Here is a 20951-nt window from a genome sequence, read left to right as displayed (position 1 = left end):
GGCAGTAGATAACTTTGGTTTTGGGGGCGGGGAAAGAATACTTAAAATCACCAGTGTCAGTAACTTAGTATTTTTGTCGATTGGCTTGTGAGTTAACTAGTCTGAAGTGTATTTTCTGTTTGTAAATCCGTCATGAAGAAACAAGGCTCTGTCGTCTTGGGGGAAGTAAAGATGTATTTAGACATGTCCTTTACAAATTTTAAGTTTCTGGTTAAGCTTATGGGCCCATAGAAATCATTTTGATACTTAGATCAAGTTCTTTAAGCTTGTATTATATTAAAATTTAGTTAACTGTTATATCTCTTTCAAGTAGTGCTGTTGACTCAGATTTTTTGTTTATTGATGTAGCACTTCAAGCTGATAGCAAATGCCAAAATAAATTATCTCATTCTGTGTGCTGTTTTTGACACTGGAAATGTAGGAATGGCTATCAAAATGTTGATGTAACTTTTGAGTGTGCGTTATGTATAATTATGAACATATGCTCCTTTTAAAGCTTGATTCTTAAACACCTTCTTTCTTTTAGCTATCTGGAATTGTTTGCGGGTTTGTTGCTGCCTTCAGATACTTGGTGTGCATCATTGAATATAAAATTTAGTTACTGCACACACATGTTCAAGCACAGTAGCTGACACTGTAAGGTACACAGTTTGTCTTTGAAACCTTCCCTCACATTCTCAGAGGTCATCACCTCCACAGTACTGTCCCTGCCACCCTGATCGAGAACCCCAAGGTTAATGCATTGACTGACCAAATGCACTAATTCTCAGGTAGTAAAACAAGAGACTGTGATTATATATATGTTATTTTTCCTAATGTAATTAACAAAGGACTTATATTTTCATTTCTGATAGCCCCAGTACAGCAAACTGTTTTGCCCAGTTCTAGGTCTTCCCTGATTTGGAGCTTAACTTTGCATAAATACTGTTTTCTTAGGCTTATGTAATTGTAAAATAGTAAACACTTAAAAATTCCCCCAGGAGCCCTTTAATCTGTAATCTGTGACTTCTCATAATTAGTGTATTTAACTATTTTCAAGTAATTTTCATATCATTTTAGCATCTAAAAAGTCCTGCCCCTCTGTTTTGAGGTGCAGCATAACTTCTTTTTAGCAGAAAAGTGTTAAAACACCTAAATCGTGAGCTGAAGTAAGTATCTTACTTCAGTGAAAAGAAATGCATTACCAGGAGGGACATTGTTTTACTGCTCATCTATTTTTGGTGTCATGTATGCATAAACTGGTATTGTTATGTAGCTTCCCCTGCACCTCCACCTGTCAAGTTTCTTTCTTTTGTAATGCTTGGTTGACTGATGCAGGTTTTTAGTAAGGTATGTTGCAATATATTTGTCTGTTTTCTTTTCAGAGACAGATTATTCTTTCTGTAAACTACATGTTGAGTAACTTTTATTTTCTTATTTTGTGGTAATTGTTGGTATGTTTTTCCTCCGTAGCTGGCACGACTAGTAACTTGTTCTCATGGTTTTGGATGGCTTTATGTTTCTCAGGGACTGAAGTTTGCAAAATCTTTTTTCCATGGTATTGTAACTGCAAAACTGCGTTGTTATTTTTGTCTCAAACATCAATATTAATTGCAATGTTTTTACACCTTGTTTCTAAGTTAATGCATCTTAAAACTGTGTTTGTGCAGATGTGATGCTAAATGATAACCTGAAAGGCAGCATAGTTACAGCAGTTTCTTTTCCCCCAAACAGAGTGCAATAGAGTCTCTCTTTGGAGCCTCATTAACTGGGATTGCCTATTCTCTCTTTGCTGGGCAACCTCTTACTATTTTGGGGAGCACCGGACCAGTTCTAGTATTTGAAAAAATATTATTTAAATTTTGCAGGTAAGTGATGTTTGTATTCTCTTGATGTACTTTCTAACTTGCTAGCCTGTTACAGTAGCTTTAATTGAAAACAGGTGTGTGCTAAAAGTGTACGTCCATGAAGATACAAATGCAGTGTCAAGAGACTGAGAGATGGATGGGGTTTGGCCAAGCTGTGAGGCATTGGTGAGCCTTGATGAGAAAATCAGTGATAAGTAGTGGCTAGGACTTAAATAAAAGTTACGTTCTGATTGTGTTGAGATGCTGGCTTTGGTTCTGCAGGGGTAAACAGGAGTTGATCTGCCTTCTAGGAGAAAACATCTAAGTAATTCTAGAAAGATCATTCCCATGATGCTTCTCAAGCTAGGTATTTGCACCCTCAATCCTAGAAACACACTGCAATGTTGCTTTGATTTGGTGGAAGAGGAGACAGAAAAGTTTCTGCTTCCTTCAGATCTAATGTTAAGGATGAGGAAAGTACCTCTTGAGCTTGGCCTTAGTATCTGTTTTCAAATAGAATATAAGTGACTTTTGGCTCAGTTAATTCTTCTGTTTCTGTCTTCACACAGGGATTATGATCTTTCCTACCTCTCCCTGCGAACTAGCATTGGTCTGTGGACTGCATTTTTATGCATAGTGCTTGTAGCCACAGATGCCAGCAGCCTTGTGTGTTACATCACTCGATTTACTGAGGAAGCTTTTGCAGCACTTATATGCATCATATTTATTTATGAGGCATTGGAAAAGCTTTTTCATTTGGGAGAACTGTATGCCTTCAATATGCACAATGACTTGAGTAAACTGACTTTATATTCGTAAGTACCAAGTTTCTGTCTGTTAGTAAAATATGTAATGAAAATGTTTGTAGCACAGAGACATACCATTTACTAAACTGCAATGTGTGCCTGTCCTAGGAAGGGGAGGAGGAATGCTGGGGGTGGTATGGGCATGGGAAACCTCAGAAAAATTCTGTTCTGGATGCTGCGGATTGAATTTTCTCTGTTAGCTCTGGGTGGTTGGAAGGGATAAGGGGCTGTGACACTGCCCGCTTTAATTGTACCTTTATTAAAGGTCAGTCTGGAGATTAGATCAGAACAGGAGTTCTGCCTTTCCACTTCTAGAAATCGTGATAGTTTACCTGACCTGGGTGAGGATTAATTCCAGGTAGCTGAGGCATGGATAGGTTCTGCAACTTTCACATTCTGTACACAAGCTGTATAAGTTACTCTGTTGCAACTACCTCATAGCAATTGCTGCTTTCCAATCTTCTCCTGTTTCTTTTTGCTGTTACTTTAGGATCCAGTTAGGAAGGAAAGTATATTTGTAGAATCATAGAGTGTAGGTTTGAAGGCATGTTAAAGACAATTTAGTTCCAAACCTCCCCATGAACATTTAGTGCTTTTTCCTTCTTTATCTTCGCACCATCAGGATGCAGGCTTGCCCTTCTATGGTTCTTTGTTTTTTTGGTATCTTGACAAATCTCATAGAAAGAGGAGACTTACTTCTTGCTTACTCTGTTTCTCTTCTACATAAATGTTTATGTGTTAACCTTACGGTTTGGTGTACTTAAATAGCTTTGATTTAATTGGATGTTTTCAAATAACCTTCAGTATGTTATATGGTTTTGGTTGGTTTATTTGGTTGTTGTTTTTTTTTTTTAACTGATATGTACGTCTGTCAACCTGCCTGACAGAAAGGACCCTGCAGTCCAAATTTGCAAACCACTGCAGTAGGGAGGGGCACTTTTAGTTGTACAAAAACTTACTGAAAAATGCATGTATGTAGTTGCTTTAAATCTGAACAGTTTATGTATTTCTATCTTCAGTTAGCCCACTACATACTCAAGAAGGGTGACTTACTTCATGGTGAACAGTTTTGTCATGTGTAGATCAGAAATCATGCCAAATGCAAGATAAATGGCTAACTACCAACATTTTAGAAAAGAATCAGAAACTTCTAGTACCTAATGACTTGTCTAGTTTGAAAAGGAGTTGCTGAAACTGAGTCATCTGCACCAATTTCTAAAATGGAATGGATTTTTAACTTAATCTTTTATTCACAATATGTAGAAGTCTGCATATATTATCTATTTAATTTTATTATCGGATGTCGTTCTATATAGAAACTGGCAGAACAGCCAGATAATTACGTCACTGTCTTGCCTGCTTCTAAATCTTTAAAATACATAGTTTGGATTTTTTGCCTAATCTGTTAAACCTCCTGAGCAGTTGCCTCTTTGATTCTTCTTTTCCCACGCACCCCCAATAATCCTAATTCATGCCATGTAAGGAGGAGCCTTATACTCTGCTGCTTTCATAAAGCTTGGGGTAAACTGTGTTTTAAGCTTTTCAGGATGTTTGAAATCACTGCACATCACTGCACTTTGGCACATATGGCTTAAAAGCATATACATTAATTTTTAATTCCCTTCAGATGTGTGTGTGCTGCTCCTGAGAATCCCAGCAATGAAACTTTGCGGGTATGGAGGAATATGAATAAGTCTGTGGAAAGTATAGCATGGAATAATCTTACAGTTCCTGTGAGTATCTAAAAGCTGTGTGTGTATGTATAAAACTAAATACACAGTACCACTCTTGATTATTTTTTTCTTCATCTTTCATCAAGAAATATTTGAACCTGCACTGTTGTCTTTAAACCTATGGTTTTGAAATCTTTTATTCCTCCCATAATGTTTTAAACAGTCATTGTAGTTGCTCGGATCAGTGAGTGCATGGCAGTAAATGCTAAATATCATAAAACGCAGTAGTATCATGAAATGTCTGATTGAGGTAACCACTTGAATTCTAAGAGACAGAACAGTCTTCTTTGTGAATGTTGATGAGATAGATAAATAAATAAGAAATTGCCTCCCTCAATTTCCTGGAAAGGGTGAACAAATATTTTTAAGAAGAACTGAAGATGGAATCTGCAGTTAAAATGTGGTAGCAAACACTTTTCATTTGTTAAACATTGGTATGAAACTAAAATAGAATCAAATAAACTACCTAAATAATGATTGGAAGAAAATAATTACCTGGGAACTTAAAACAGATGAACTGTTTGAAGGCATAGACTTGAAAGCATTTTGTGTTATGTTTCATAACTCTGTGTGCCTAATTTGGCCATCTTAGGATATCTAAAATGGCAGTAGATAGCCATGTATGTGCTGTCCGTGTGTCTGAGCCTAGACATTCATACTGGAAGTAGGCATTTTGCACAGCACAAATACTGTGAAAAATCTCAGTGCATTGCTTGAGGCATAGCTGCAGTGTTTTCTATGTACGACCAGTGGCTCCTGCTTTACTATAATCACATAGGATGGCGGTTTTGAACTTAGTTTTTATATATTTTTTATATTTATTATGTATTTTATATACCTTTTCATTCTCTTAAACGTCTTTAGTCTTCCCAGAGATACATAACTGATCCAAAATTTGGTGCTTATAATCAAAGTACATTGTTAACAGGATGAATTTTTGTCTTCAGTTAAATTGTCAATAAATTAACCTGTTCTATAGACCAGGTTGTGGTAGTGCTGCTTACTGAATTTATTGTTGTTTCCTCATAGTCTGTGTGTCTACTTTAATTCTTTACTTTGCATTTCAGTAAGCCTTTTTGATAGGAATCATCTGACTTTGCTTTCTTTTTTATTCGTATTACTTATGATGCTTTTCTACTTTTTCTTCTTACAGTTGGATAAAGCTCATTTTATTAGAGTCCGTTTTTTTTTCCTTAACTGTACTGGGACAGAACAGTCAAGAATAAAGACGGGAGAAACTAAGGAGATCTTTTTTCATGTTCACTGGCTTGAAAGTTGCTGTCAATAGTCTGCTTTTCTTGGGCTTTGTCCTCAGTCTATATTTAGACATTCAGTTATGTTATGCTCTGAGAAATAGAAATGAGGGTGCATATAAAGAAGCTGTTTCCATTCTGGTATCTTCCAGCATATTTTGTCGTCCTGAAATAATCTGTGATAATCAGTGTGGCTCTTCTGCAACAGACAGCACACATTTTTGGCATTTCAGGCAGATGAAGGAAAGAACTCCCCTGTTTGTGATTGTAGAAATTCTCGAATGTGTTTTATATCAAAAACTGCAAGTTAGCTTGAATGTACTAAATGAATGAAATACAGGAATTTAAGAAGTTTTTCTCTTTACAGGAATGTTTAGAATTGCATGGTGTGTTTCATGGATCAGCTTGTGGGCGTCACGGACCATATATTCCAGATGTTCTCTTCTGGTCTGTCATATTATTCTTTACAACATTTTTCCTCTCCTCTTTCCTTAAGCAATTCAAGACCAAACGCTATTTCCCAACTAAGGTAATTCTGATTAGACTATTTTTATCTTGTGATAAAAAATTAGTATAACTTAGAGGAGTTGAATTTTCTATTTAGCCTCAGAAATTTGTATTGCGAGATTTCTTTTAAGACAAAAGAACCCCAACCCAAAACAAATAATCCAAACTTTAAACAAGAAAATTAACTGATTATTCCAAAAATGAAGACATTAGAGGAAAGAAATTGGCCACAGAAGTTTCGGTGCTTATTCTCTAAATGTTATAAACATTAGAAGATCTAAAGCAGTCTGTTTCCCTGTATTGTTGGGTACTGCCCAGGTACCATTTGGAGAGATAATACTGCTGCTAGGTTTTCTTCATCTAGCTGTACAGAACAATTTATTGCTTTCCCCAAACTGTTGACATATGAAGGGTTCTGAGTAGTTCCTCAAGCGATTGCTATTTCTAATAGAGGCTAATATAATGATTATCCCTGGAGAGATTTACACAGCTTATTTCTGCTAGCCAGAATAAAGTGGTTAGATACTTTGTAAACCTCAGCCCATTCCTACAATGTGCTCCTAATGTTTAGTAAAGTCACCTCTGATAACCTTGCAAATTATCCCTCTGCTGTCATCAAATGTATGAATTGATTTGGAACAATTCAGTGCTGTGACTGAATCAAGCTACAAGACACTAGCTGTGATGGCCCAGCATCCTAGTAGGGTTGAAGGGACAGGAAGATGAGGAAGGAATTATTTTAAGTAATTCACTTCTTGCAGTAGGTCACTTTTAAATGAGGTAGTGGGATGAACAGTTGTAGAGAATACTTGCCTTCTGCAGCTTCATGCTGTTCTGGCAGGCAGCTTAAATTTCAAAATAAAAAGAGAAAGTATATTTCATGTTCAGTGGTGTAGTATAATATAAATAGACTTCACTTTTCACAGGGGAGAAAATTGTCTTTCTGTACACACAAATTACAATGATAAAAAAGCAAGAGTTAACACAAGTTGTTTCTTTATAGGTGCGTTCTACCATCAGTGACTTTGCAGTATTTCTGACCATAGTAATAATGGTTTTGATTGACTATCTCGTAGGAGTACCTTCTCCTAAGCTTCACGTTCCAGAGAAATTTGAAGTAAGAAATACAACCTTTTAAAAAACTTAACTTTTTAAATGCTTGTGGTTTTGTGGACAGTAGAACAGTACAATTGTGTGGGAACAGAAATTTATCTTCTTTACTTACAAATTAGTTGATAAAGTAACTTCTCTTTTCTGTTCTGGATGTATGTCTCATCTGACAGAATAGACTATGCTTTATATTATAATATCACTAAAACGGAAGCATTCTTTTGTGCGAACGTGCAAAAATGAAGGAGTGGAATGGATCCCATTCCATATAGGTTTAATATTCACACATTACGGCTAAATCAGTCTTTTGGTCAAAGCTGTTGGAAAAAAATCTAATATTTAAAAGACTCTTGATTTGTTCATTTGTTGATTTGCAGCTGTTTGCAGCAATAAAATCTGCATTTTATTTTAGTAATTTCTTGTTGTGGATCTTTTTTAAGCCCACCCTAAAAGACCGAGGATGGTTCATGGATCCTCTTGGAAGCAATCCTTGGTGGACGCTTTTGATAGCTGCTGTTCCTGCATTACTCTGTACTATTCTCATTTTCATGGATCAACAAATAACAGCTGTCATTATAAACAGGAAAGAGCATAAGCTGAAGGTAAAAGTGATTTTCACAAAGCTCAAGTGTTGTGTAAGTCAAGTTTATTTTAAATCAGATTCACTCTGCAATTCTGTGAAATGTTGCGAACAGCTACTACATAAGTGGATATATTAACTAACAAAGAACAAATATTATTTTGTGGACACCCTCAAAGTATTTAACTTTTTTAGTAATCATTTGTTTACCAGCTGAGTTATAAATATTGTATCATAAATGGAAAGTTTATAAAATTATTTGTTTGCTTAATTTCACAGAAAGGCTGTGGCTATCATCTTGATCTGCTCATGGTTGGTGTTATGTTGGGGGTATGTTCTATCATGGGCTTACCGTGGTTTGTTGCTGCAACTGTCCTGTCTATAAGTCATGTTAACAGCCTGAAAGTTGAATCTGAATGCTCAGCACCAGGAGAGCAACCAAAGTTTTTGGGAATCCGGGAGCAGCGAGTGACAGGATTGATGATTTTTGTCCTGATGGGGTTGTCAGTGTTCATGACCTCGGTGTTAAAGGTAAAAGACAGTTGTCCCAAAATGTTTTCTTTGTGCTTTTGATTTTGATATTTAGCATTTCATAATGTTACAAAGTTTTATGATCTTAATTAAAGCATACCTGGACTCATTCTCAATTTGCTTTTTTAACAGCAGATGTTAATTGAATAAAAACAGTGGGGGGTCATGTAAGAAAATGAAAGCTGAGCAAGCTAGAAATGTAGTGAGTAGTGAAGAGAGGTACCTTCTTCCATATTACCTGATTTTCTTGCCAACTATTCTTTAGTTTCTTTAGTTCCTTAAAATAGTTATCCTGTAGTTTTCAGAGCAGAAGTGTTTATAGCAGAAGAAACAAACTCATCTAGTTTAAAAAAGTGATCAGCAGAAATTACATTGTTCACTTCTCATTCTTCAGCTTATTAAACTTCCTTTGATGTTTGAAGTGTCAAGATTATCTTATTCATTGCCATGGTGTAATAGATTTTTCCGGTTGTATTGTGGTCTCAGTTTACACTTTTTCTCTTAATTTATATCTACAGTGCCCTTCCAAAGACTTCATTGGAACAAAAGCAGTCAGTTCAGTTGGCTTTTTGCTCAGATTTGAGTAAAATCCATTTAACTTCTGCTTAGCTGTTTCAAAGCCAGTAGTTAAAAGAAGAAATGAAAAAAAAAAACCCACACCTTTTTGTTGCCAAAATAGTAGCTATTGCATAACTGCGTCTACCTTTAAAGAATTTTGTAAAACTCTGTTCAAAGACAGATCACAAGTCGTTCGCAAAAAGGTAGCTTCTAATGACTATTTAAGTTTAGGTAATGGGAAGATGGAGACACAGCTATAGTTTAATAAGAGCTACATATGAATTCTGAATAGTTGACCATTGGTATGCTTTAAAGTATGTAAAGGTCTGAAAACAAAAAGGCATAGCAGTTATAAGCTGCTCAATGATGCATATGTTCTTTTCTATAAAGAAAGTCTCAGCTTTTATAGAATTCACTTACTTAAAATACAAATTCAGATGTAACCTGGTCAGTGTCTTTCACTAATATGGACTGCTGTGTTATGCCATGTTAATTCCACAAGTAACTGTGGATGTTTTTTCCTTCCCAGTTTATTCCAATGCCAGTTTTGTATGGTGTCTTTCTTTACATGGGAGTATCTTCATTAAAAGGCATTCAGGTAAAGTCTGATTTTAATGAGTGATTTGCTTTTATTTAGCACTAAATGACACATTGCTTTTTGTGAACAACAATTAAATCAGCCCATATTGTCTGAATAACATTTAGGATAATTTACTGTCATGTTCAGCTGTTTGTTCCTACAGTGTTGTTCCTTCACTTCTCACTTCTTTTGAATTTATTCTTTCAGTAGTGTAGCTGAGCAACAAATTTTCTGAAATAACGTGAAATTTTATAGTGGTAATGGCAGGGGAAGAAACACAACAGAACACAATGGCACCGATACCCACCCACTTGAATGAGTGTTTTATTTGGGATTAATTTACGTTTCTAGGGTCCCCTAAACATGTTTATTTCCTTCCGGAGGGGAAGAAAATAATTAACTGAAGGATTATTTTATTCTTCAATGCAGTTTTTTGACCGTATAAAACTGTTTGGGATGCCTGCCAAACATCAGCCTGACCTGATTTATCTACGTTATGTGCCACTCTGGAAAGTCCATATCTTTACAGTTGTTCAGCTCACTTGTCTAGTTCTGTTGTGGGTGATTAAAGCCTCTGCAGCTGCTGTTGTTTTCCCTATGATGGTAAGTTTTTCTGTTTTACAAGTTAATTGTTTTACAAGAGTATGTGCATCATCCAGGATCTCTTCAAAATGTATTTGCTACTTTGAGAAAGAAGGGAGTGGGAAGGAAACAAAAGAACCTGTAATACAAGTTTTGTTCACTTTTGAAACATAAGGACTTTTCATTTCCTCATAATAAACAATGCAGTTGTGAATAGGTACTGAAGGTGGAAATTATTTAACTTCGTGGTAAGATAAAAGTAGTCCAATCAAAAAGGGCTTCAGTTAAAAATTCTGAATGTACTGAAAGTGTGTATGCATTTTTGTTCACTTAAATAGTGTAATATAAATGATTCCATTATGGTTCCCTTAAGGTTCTAGCTTTAGTGTTTGTTCGCAAGCTCATGGATTTATGTTTCACCAAAAGAGAGCTTAGCTGGCTTGATGATCTTATGCCAGAAAGTAAAAAGAAGAAAGAAGATGACAAAAAGAAAAAGGAGAAAGAAGTAAGTATGAAAACAATCAAACTAAGCATGTGTAAGTTGCTAGGAAATACTCAGTGAGACTTAAGAACTTTAAGTGGCCTGAGCATATGACCTTATATACCAAATACATACTTTGAAACTTTAACTAATGAGATTTAATGCTTGAGGAACTATTACTGGCAATTAAGTTGAACAGTCAGTTTCAATGATGCTCTTATGAACTATGACTCTTATTTGTGATTTAAATTAGCAAGCGAAGGCGAAAGAAGCAGTTTTTAGCACAAAATGTTGTTTACTTTGTCTTTCATCAGGTTAAAAGAAAAGGGAGAGGGAGAGAAAAGCAGTGGATTACGGATCTTTGCTAACATTAGTCACAGAACTCTTCATCATATTAGGGACATCTTGCTCATGTATGTTTGCAGAGCTGTAGTTAAAATCAACTGCTAGTTATGAATACTATAGTAATACCGCTTGTATAACTTTTCCATAGAAGCCTCACTTAACTGTACACCATCTAAGTGAATTTCTCACAAAACTCATAACACCCTTCTTTCCCACTTCCCATCTTCCCTACCTGGATAAAACACTTCTAAGAAGAAAAACCTTAAACTGTATCTTCTGCATTCAACCTCAGGACCTATGGGGAAATGGCCTTTACCCCTATGGGAATGAACTTCAGTATGAGATACTACTTTGATTTCTGCTTCTTAAGTAATCTTTATACATTTTTTTACTTGGAATTTACAGGAAGCAGAGAGAATGCTTCAGACAGGGGACAATGAAAGTGTACATCTTGCATATGGAGAAGCGAACTTGGATTTTCCTGTAAAAAAACTAAAATACAGGTATAATAAAAATGTTGGTCTTTTAAGAGTTTTGTATCATATGCTGTAATCGCTTTATAGTAAATTGATTGTATATGAGTTGGATTTTTTTTTTTTTCCTAAGCTTCTAACTCAGCCGTGATTAGGAAGTATAAAGGTTTATCTTATGGTGCAGTAGTAGCATTTTTGTGTTGCATTGTTCTTTCAAACTGCATCTTAATTGTAAATTTACATGACCATCTTGAACAGATCAGATGACTCAATTTCGACCAGCCGTACTCAAGTCGAAGAAGCTTCCTTGGTCAGTTTTTGTGGAATACTTGTGTGTTGCTGTGCATGAAATACTGAGTATTAAGCAACTAATAGCATCAGTTGAGCCACGTGTTTACCAGCCACTGGGATTTTTCAGAAAGTCTTAAGTGTGCAGTTCTTTGATGGTTTATTTAAATGAGGGCTGAAGTCTGTAATTTCTGTGATATAAAAAAGCCCCACCTTTACAGGCAGCTGTTTTTAGTTAAAGAGGTCATTTTCTGAAAGTAAATGTGAGGACAGGGTTACTGGTTTGCTTCCAGAAATAGAAATGCTGGAATTTCATTGATGGCAAGTTCCTTCAGCACACAGATGTACATACCTACCTTACTGCTTTATGGGGTGGTCTGTAACAGACGCCTACCAGGATATCTGCTTGGTTGGCCTTCCCCCGATCTTCACCCACATTCAACCTTCTCACTTACAACACTGAACTGCAGGTAGTTGATGCACTCCCTGACATACAGTGCATCCCCACAACCTCTCTTTCCTTGCCTGTCCCTTCTGAAGAGCCTGTAGCCATCCACTGCAGCACTCCACTCATGTGAATCAGCTTAGTTGTCACATATTCTACAGCAGTTCAACACAGCCAGAAGATGTGACAGATAGCTTGCCAGCTTTTTTTGCCTCTCTAATACTAAGGGTTCCTAGGTTGAAAATATGCTTTCCTACAGATCTAGAGTACTATCAGTTCTACCTTGATCCAAGTTGGGAACAAGCGGATTTTTTGATTTAGATACACATTCCTGCCAAGTGCTTTTGTTTACTCTAGGAGTAGGCTTAATCAGACTTTAGCAACTCAAATGAAAATGATAAATGCTAAAGCTTTTGAGCTGCTAATTGCTCTCTCTGTAGTGCGTGTATTTGCTATATATTTCACTGTCTTGCATCTTGTGGGGATTCCTTTAGGAAAAAATGGCTTTGAAACATTTCTGTGCAGTTTCAAGAACTCTTACAGATACCCTCGTGTACATTCTGAAGTTTAAATATGGAACAAACCAGAAAACATATCTACAGACAACATCTAAGTTCACTGTACACATAAATGTGTGGAGGGCAAAGGGAGAAATAGCTTTTGAAAGCTTACCATATGTGAAGGTCAACTTCTGTAGGGCTTGGGGGTTAGTGGCAAAAAACCCTTGAAAAATAATAAGGCAGTGCAGGGAAAAAAGAAAACCAACTTGAAATTTGTCTAGATATTTGGGGTTAATTTTTACTAGTTTGAAATCTCAACTGAGTCACCAGTTTCAAAATGTTAACATCTGCTTCTTTGCCCTTGATTATTTTCTGAGAGCAACTTAAAAAGATTCTGATTTATAAAAGCAGAATAGTGTGCTTAAGTTCATTTTTTCTGAGCATGTTAACTATTTTTCTGAAGTTACTTCATTTCTAAATCATCTGTGCTTCAAGTATTCTCAGTCTTAGTGATACCTATGTGAAAAACTGTTTCAAGATACTCTGTGATTAAGGCAGTGCTAGTGAGTTAACTTTTCACATTTTTCTTCAAATGCATTTGTAATACATGAACTCAACTTGTGGCTGTGTAAATATTGAAAGAAGGCACAATTGATGTAAATTATGAGTGCTAGTAAGTATAATGCTGTTGCAAGGTATGGAATACTAACGAGAAAGTATGTTTGTTCTTTAGCACTGATCCCTCAATTGTAAACATATCAGATGAAATGGCCAAAACTGCACAGTGGAAGGCTCTTGCCATGAGTACTGAGAGTGCCAAAGTAACCAGAGCTAACCTGAGGTAGCTATAATTACTCACGGGTTTTCTAACTATGGTCTTCTGTTTAGCAGCTAATAGCTGTACTTGTATTTCTTGAAATGTGTCTCCAAAAAAATGAGCATTTGTGGTTTGTAAGTCTGCATTGACTTATTACTTTTGAGGAACTTGAATTTATTTTTTGCTCTTTACTCTGAAGTGAAACAATTTCTATAACAAATTCCAAGTATTTTATTAAATGTATTATTACAATTTTAAAGTTACTCTATGTGCTTAATACAACTGTATGCTACTCTAAATGGCATAGGGTTTCTAAAAGTTTTACTAGAGTGTACCTGAGCATGGGAATTGTTTGATCTTGAACATAAAAAATACCAGTGGGAAAAAAAGGTAAGTCCAGAACTTCCAATGTTGCTTTATGCCACCTGTTTTTTGTGAGTGGGTTGGTTGTTTGGCTTATTTTTCCCCAGTCACTGTCTGGCTGATTTGTCAAGGGGAACAAAGCAAATCCTGAATATTTGTGGAATATCTGCAGCTTCCTCAAAGGCTTGTAGTTTATAGGGGCTGGTGTCTCTGGACTGTTTCATCACAATGCATCTATTGCTTATTAGTTTTTATGTAGGAAAAAGGGGAGAATGGCCCCCCTTGACTCTGAAAAATAAGCTTATGCAATCCTTTCATGCATCTTTTCTTGGTTGATCCCTTTCAGCCAAGTCTGTCAAAAGAAGACAGGTTTCAGAGATATGAAATTGGCAAGTTTTGTGGAAAATTACATCTCGGTGGGAGAGTTGGTTTTAAGGGAGTGTTCATACGTAATTGAGCTATCGGGTACCATTGAGCTTGCGTCATGGAAACAGCAGTAGTGACTGGTCATTTAGTCACTTGTATACCATCTGTTTATTCATCTCATGCGTTGCTCCAACTTCATTTTGCCCAGCAGTAGGTCACCCAAAGGTAAAGAAGAAAACAAGGAGAGAACTTGGAGGTATTGTAATAGGGAAAGCTGAGGAGACTCAGTGCAGACACCATTTTTCAGTGAGTCTTCAGCTTATATGGTTTAAACATTTAAAATGTTTAAATACATGCCTTAAGCATTTTTAGAGCCAGAGTACTACAGAAAATAGACTGTCAGGAAGAGAGGTAGCAGAAGCATTAGATAACAGGATGTGTGTCATTATACCCGTTTTTTTAAGAAACCCTTGACTCTTGTTCCTGAGTAGGTTAAGTAAGTACAGAATTACATGCAGTACTAGCGAGTTAGGCTTCTGACCTGTCTGCAGTATTTTCTGATCTACTCAGTATGCCATCTGTTCTTTTATATTTTGCTGTAAGACACATCCCTTTGATTCCATCCCATGCTCACCTTGAGATTAGTATGGTAAAAATTGTATCTTGGGAAGGAACTTGCTAAAACTACAAACAGAGAATAAAAACCACTGGTGCTAAAAACCAGCTCTTTCAAGAGGCAATCTGATACTGCATGAATCTGGAAAATATTAAGGCACCAGGACTTCCCTGAGCCTTAACTCAATTGGTTTCTGTTCTGAGGCATTTGCAACCCTTTCTTGTATAGTGGGTGCTGGAGAAATCTAGGGATGTTGTCACTGCTCAGTCTGAAGCAATTCCCAGTAATTTTTTCATCTCAGTTCTTTTAAGGTTAATTTGAGTAACAGTCTTCATCTGATAATAAGGGTAGATGCTTATTGCTATAGTAAAAATGGTTCTTTAGGTACTGCTGTCTTCAGATATATAGGTTTCAAATAAGATGTAGTTTGAAGCAGGTGGTGTCTTTTGGAATCCTAGACAACCCATTGTGGGGGTTGGTGTTATTTCTTAAAAATCTTACCTTTTTTATAAAAGTACATATTTTAGATCTTTTTTGTCTTAAAATGATCCAGATTGCTTTTTCTTATTCCCTCCACCATCTCTAATATTTTACAGCCTCTGTGGTGTCCAGGTACGCTTACTAAGGAATTTTTTCTTAGGTATTTTATTAAGGTACATTTTGTAAGAAATCACAGAATTTTTCTTCTTGCATTAATTTCTAACACATTTTTTTTTTTTTCCTTAAAGAGGAGGTGCATGCATGTGTCATCTCTTCTAAAATTCATGCCTAGAGAATCTTCTCTCTTCCTCTGGTCCAGTTTCTCTTCTACTGTCCTCTAACTACCTCAGGATGTTCCTTTCTATCCTTGGATAAGCCAATCTCAGTGGCTGTGCCCCTAAAGAGTGTCAGTGCTTCAGGTGACAGCCAGCCCATTGTCATTAGGGTCTTCCCCTTGAACAGACACTCATGCAGATTTCTGACTGTTATTACAAGTGTGGTTTCCCATTTTGAAAAGACTGTAATGTTTTCCTAGTCTTGTATTGTGAATAGAATTGCTTCCCTGCCCAGTAATTAAGCAATATTAATAAGAATGCCTGTTATGTATTTTTGAGTATTTTTAACTAGACGGTTTTGTTTGGTTTATTTTTAAGAAGTTTTGCAAACCACTTTCAAATCACTAGAATCTGTCAAAGCAGTGAGGCTGGAAATGGGTATCTAGATGAGATATTGGTGTTTTCTCTCTAAGCTTGTACTGTTCTGTGAATAGTATTTAACCGTTACTAGAATGCAATAGAAACGCATTGTCATCAAACTATCCTTACGTAAATACTTTTCAGTGTTCATTGTGAGGTATAAAATATTTGAAAGCTAATGTTTACTGGTGAACCAAACCTTACCTTTTCCTCTTTGCTTTCAAACAGCCCTGAAAAAACAGGAAGTGTGAAAATAAATGTGGAAGATTCACCTGTTGTGAAATACGTGGATGCTGAAACATCTTTATAGAAGTGAACCAAGGGGAATTGCGTATATTTGTGTGTGTATATATGTAGCTGTAGGATATTATACTGTGGAAGTGTGATTTCCAGTTTAAGGAGCGTCATATATTTAATTCTGCCATTGTTTAGGGCACTGTAGATATGCTTGCATAATGAGAAGGTTTTCCTACAAGTAAGTGGTAATCACACTTCAGCTATTTATTTTACTGGAAATTTTATTTTCATTTTTAAATAGGAAGATTGTAATTGATGCGTATTCTTTTCAATAATCAATATGTGCATAGAAGTTAAATCAGCTTTTGCTGATGATTACTGGTCCACATTGCTTAAAATTTTGCAATACCTCTGTTTGTAATGTGTGCTACAGAAGTTTGTTCTCCATGCAGGCAGTTACTGCTTTTTTTGCAGGGTATCCTTTTTTTTGTGATTTCATAGAACAAATATTAATGTGCTGTTGACAAGAACTACTGTGTTTTATGTCTCTACTACATGCTAGTGTTTTCTGGATTCTGTCTCTCCTGTTTTACAGAAGTGGCCTAGAGCCCTAAGTCAGGTTAGTTAAGCCTTAAGATAGATATAGATAGATACAGATATAGATACATATATATATATATATATATAAAAATACCCTCTTCCACTACTTTTTTTCTTCCTTTTAAATTCACTCTTGATTTCTCATTATTATCCAGTAGCAGAATGAGTGCAGTAATTTTATTTACAGTCCCAAGTCAGTATTTATCATTCTGGATGCTCCATGTTTACATGATACAGACGGCAATTTGGTCTCTAGGAAGTTACACAGGCTTACCATACTATTTCTCTTCGAGTCTTTTGTTCCTGTTGGTACTTATTTTTTCTGTAACAGTTTGATTTACTCAGCTCCAAGACTGAAAACTTGGAGTATTTCATGTCCTCATCAAATAGATTTCTTAATTTTTAATTTTATTGTGTATTTTACTAAATTACGTGTAGTTTAATTCTGTAATAAGTTTATGATCAGTATTATTTTGTGGATTAGAAATTGCTTGTGGTATTTGTGTGTACAGTTCTGATCTTCTCCATTGTAAAGGGCATATATGATAGCACACCAACTTATTTTTTAAACATTTTATTTATTTTAATTAGTATAAACTTTTATCATGTAAGATGGAAAAGTAAATATTCATTTATTAAAGTAAATGGGATTGAGGGCTCACTGATAAAGATGCAGTTGTACTTGCATTTTCAGTTTCTAGTGTTCAGCATTATAATAATTGAAATAATGAGAATTTTATGTATAAACAAAAATCTTGATCAATTACCTGTGCAGTTTCCATTATTAATAGTTTTTTGCCTTACCCTTTAGGTTTTTTGCTTTAGTTTTTGAAATTATTTCTTTTACATTCTGAATTGCCACATAGTGGCTTTAATTCGAATCTGTGCTCATTTAAAATGAAGATACTGTTTGCTTAATTCTGCTTTTTGCAGAGTTGGGAATTTTATCGTGGGCCACATGATAAAATTCTCAACAACTGAAAAAAGAGCTGATTCCGGAGGAGGGCAGAGTTCATTTGAAAATGCCACTTGAGGTGGAAGACAATTGGATTTTACAAAAACAATCAAAATAAGTAGAAACATTTAAAGATAGCATTTAAGTTACACAGACTGGTACCATTCCCTTTCAGTGTAATATAATTAAGGTTTTTCTTTTTGACTTTTCCTTTTTTTATTTGGTTGAATTCTGAGAGGACAGTTTAAAGAAAGTAAATTATAGTGTTCAGCAATATGAATAATGGTATCCAGACTGTCATAACAAAGGCTCAGGTCAGTGGCAAAGCAAGTGAGGTCTGCATTACCAATTTCACCAGTCCTGTGTAAGGATCTGTATAGATGTTCCTTCATTCTTAGATGATAGCATAGCTTGTGCCTTAGCTTGAGTATATGTGCTTTCAGAAAACACCCATGTTTTCCCTCTATTAAAACTGAGATTCAGTGAAACTAGCAGATGGTTTCGCAAAACTTTCTGCATTATTTAAAAACAAACCAAACACCAACCAACCCAAACCCAAACAAACAAAACTCAAAATAAATAAATATCCCAAAAAACAAACAAAACAAATGCAACAAAACAAACCACATCTGCAGGTCAGTTGTTGACTACTGAGTAGCTTTTGCTGCATCAAAGAGGGAAGATACTTTGGGCAATTTATGTAGTGCTGTCCACAACACATTACTTTTGTTCTAGTCCTTCCAGTACTGTTTTACACTTCATGTACACAGTCCTGTAACAATTTATAAATACCCCAAAAATGACTGTAAGCCTCTGATTTTTCCATGTCTGGAATCAGGGTTCCTTGGTGCTGCACACGTTGTATCTGGCTTCTGCTTCAGAAGGGTTACGTGCTCGTCAATATTACAGGAAGTAGATATTTTTCTAGGAACGCTGAATAGAAAAAAAAAACAAAACAAAATAAAAAAAAAAACAAAACAAACAAAAAAAACAAGCCAAAGCCCTACAAGTCTAATCACAGTATTTATTTAATTTTAATTGTGTAGATATTTTTTTTATCAGTGCCAGAAATGCCATGACTTGCAAAGCAGTTTACAGTGACCTTTAGTTCTGCTGTTCTTGGTCAGTAGTATGTTACAGTTGCACTTTTCCCCCTGTATAAATAGGAGAAGATCTGGTGTGAAGTGCATAAAACCCTGCTGATAATTTATGATTGACTCGCTGCTCGTTTTACACCTTCTCTGCTTTAAAATCACACATAGTATTAAACAGCTAAGGATGTAGTTTAAGTAATGTTTGTTTTGCCTTAATAGATGCAAAAGAGCAGTGATAATTGCTGTGCACTGATTGTTTTTTCATATGGGTTAAGCCCTGTATAAACTATGCCAATATATTTCCACTCCAACTGTCAGAGGAAAATAAACAGCCCTGCACTTTCTTTAGATGCCTTGATTTCCTGGAATGGAGCATAGTGCTACTGTGTGTCTGGCTGCAGAGCCTCCTCAGGAAGTCCCTCTTTTTCGCTCTCCTTTGTTTTTTTTGTCTTTTCCTTTTTCTAATTTATTTATAAATATGAATGTTTACATAAAGTGTAGGTCTTAACCTTGACCACTCCATTTAAATTATCATCTAAAATATTTCACTTAAAATGCAGTCTCATGTTTAAATTATATTCTACAGAACTCATTTGTAGTATTTTCATATGTATTACAGTGACACACTTTTCATTCTGTTTACATATTCCCAAGTTAATTACACTTTCTCCTAGATTAATTTTGCAGCTACAACACAATATCTTCTATGATTGTTCAGTGAAATGTTCCAAATTGCCAAGTTTGTCATCATAAAGCCTGTTAGGGTAGAGTTTGGTGCCCCACTGGGGGTTTTTCTTTGTCTTGGATATTTTTTGCTACATTTAATGGAAATTCTCCTGTAAGTTCTTGCTTCTCCGTCTTTACATGGTCACTTCCTAATCTGTGCCCTTTGCAAAGGCAGGTTCAAAAGGCTGTAAGTTGGGTCTGTAACAAATAGGTGTTGTGTCACAGAGCCTGCACCATTCTACAGGGTTCTCTTGTACATACATTCTGTGCAGCGTGAGATGAGCGGTTCATGACTTTCAGTTCACCAGTGTAGTCTGTTAGATGAGCACCACCATGACCTTAGTTTTCCTTTTGCTTTATATGATTAGTAATGTTTTAATTACTCATCTAGGTCAAATAATCATCAAGTACAGTACCAGTGTGTGAAATAACTTTGTGTATATCAACAGTAATTTATTGTACAGCAAATTTTAAGACTTAGAGGCACAAGGCTTTGAGTCAGCGTAAAAGTAGTGCTATAAATAAACCAAATTGTTTAATGATTTTGAGTTGATTTTATTTTGTATCATTTCGTGAAAACTCATTGGGCTTTGTAGCTGGCATTGAAGTTAACCTAGACACTTTCATATTGAATTTAGTAACTGTTGATGTTTATTTGGAATAATGAGTTTGAAAATCAGTACTTTTCTAAATGATTTTAGTGGCAGGACACATCCTTTATACTATTTTTCTTTCTACTGTTGCTGATTCTCCTGAGCAAAGGTGTCTTCCAGGGTTCAGCATCTGTAGCTGAGCCACATCTTTGATTTTAATACTGGTTATTTGAAATGTGATTACATACTGTACGGTTCGAAGTTTTTATGACTGCTTTTCTAATTACAGTGATGTTTTCTTACTTCACAACAAAACCCAAAGCAGATGAAAACATCTCTCTGAACGCAGAATCGACATTACGTTTATACAGGAAAAACGCAGCTCTCAGACGTGTCTTCAATGTGAAAGATCCAGCTTTTGTTGTTTTCATTACTGCTAGAATAAAATTATCTTTTGTAATGTTTCACAAAGTCGGTAAAAGCAATAAAAATCTACTGGACTTTATGTAGGCTGTGTCTGGTTTTGTTTTAGGTAGGTTATGTGCTAGGTGGGTGCTGCGGGGAGCAGTACGGGAAGCGGCCCCTGCGAGTAGAGCTGCGGCTGTTCTCGTCCGTTCTTATGGCAACGGCTGCCGCTATCGCTAGGATACGGCGTCGCTGTGGAACACGGCGGCATGCGATTGGCCGACGAGGCCATCTCTTCGAAGAACACGGGCTGCGATTGGCCCGCGGGGCGCGGTTTAGCTCCGGCGGTCGGAGCTGTGCCGCAGCCAGGCGAGGAGCAGGGCGAGCCGAGTGAGTGGGACGGGAG

At 36.1% G+C, this 20951-nt stretch overlaps 2 protein-coding genes across 17 annotated transcripts in view; both read left to right on the top strand.

The window, feature by feature from the left end:
* SLC4A7 (solute carrier family 4 member 7) overlaps positions 1-16817 on the top strand; it is an 84915-nt gene extending 68098 nt beyond the window's left edge. For 5 of the 8 annotated variants that reach the window (XM_061464988.1, XM_061464987.1, XM_061464993.1 and 2 more), the window contains 13 exons: positions 1714-1847; positions 2396-2641; positions 4260-4365; positions 5986-6147; positions 7129-7242; positions 7676-7837; positions 8095-8346; positions 9434-9502; positions 9914-10087; positions 10440-10571; positions 11298-11395; positions 13332-13439; positions 16164-16817. In XM_061464988.1, coding sequence (XP_061320972.1) covers positions 1714-1847; positions 2396-2641; positions 4260-4365; positions 5986-6147; positions 7129-7242; positions 7676-7837; positions 8095-8346; positions 9434-9502; positions 9914-10087; positions 10440-10571; positions 11298-11395; positions 13332-13439; positions 16164-16245 — 1839 coding nt within the window. In that variant the 3' untranslated portion in view covers positions 16246-16817. Of the gene's footprint in view, positions 1-1713; positions 1848-2395; positions 2642-4259; positions 4366-5985; positions 6148-7128; positions 7243-7675; positions 7838-8094; positions 8347-9433; positions 9503-9913; positions 10088-10439; positions 10572-11297; positions 11396-11623; positions 11676-13331; positions 13440-16163 lie in introns of all 8 variants that reach the window. The other 3 variants (XM_061464989.1, XM_061464994.1, XM_061464991.1) reach the window with 2 other exon arrangements.
* Positions 16818-17642: 825 nt separating this feature from the next.
* Positions 17643-20951, top strand: part of NEK10 (NIMA related kinase 10) — a 113464-nt gene continuing 110155 nt past the window's right edge. For 4 of the 9 annotated variants that reach the window (XR_009745412.1, XM_061464981.1, XM_061464983.1 and 1 more), the window contains exon 1: positions 20746-20935. The gene's annotated coding sequence lies outside the window, so the exon portion shown is untranslated. Of the gene's footprint in view, positions 20936-20951 lie in introns of all 9 variants that reach the window. The other 5 variants (XR_009745411.1, XR_009745410.1, XM_061464985.1 and 2 more) reach the window with 4 other exon arrangements.

This window comes from Pezoporus flaviventris, unplaced genomic scaffold (assembly GCF_033815535.1).
Source record: "Pezoporus flaviventris isolate CSIRO_AGI_PZ_B2104156 unplaced genomic scaffold, CSIRO_AGI_Pfla_v1 ptg000037l, whole genome shotgun sequence".
Lineage (NCBI taxonomy): Eukaryota > Metazoa > Chordata > Aves > Psittaciformes > Psittacidae > Pezoporus > Pezoporus flaviventris.
The sequence above is the reverse complement of the archived record's forward strand: the minus strand, read 5'-3'. Positions and strand labels throughout refer to the sequence as shown.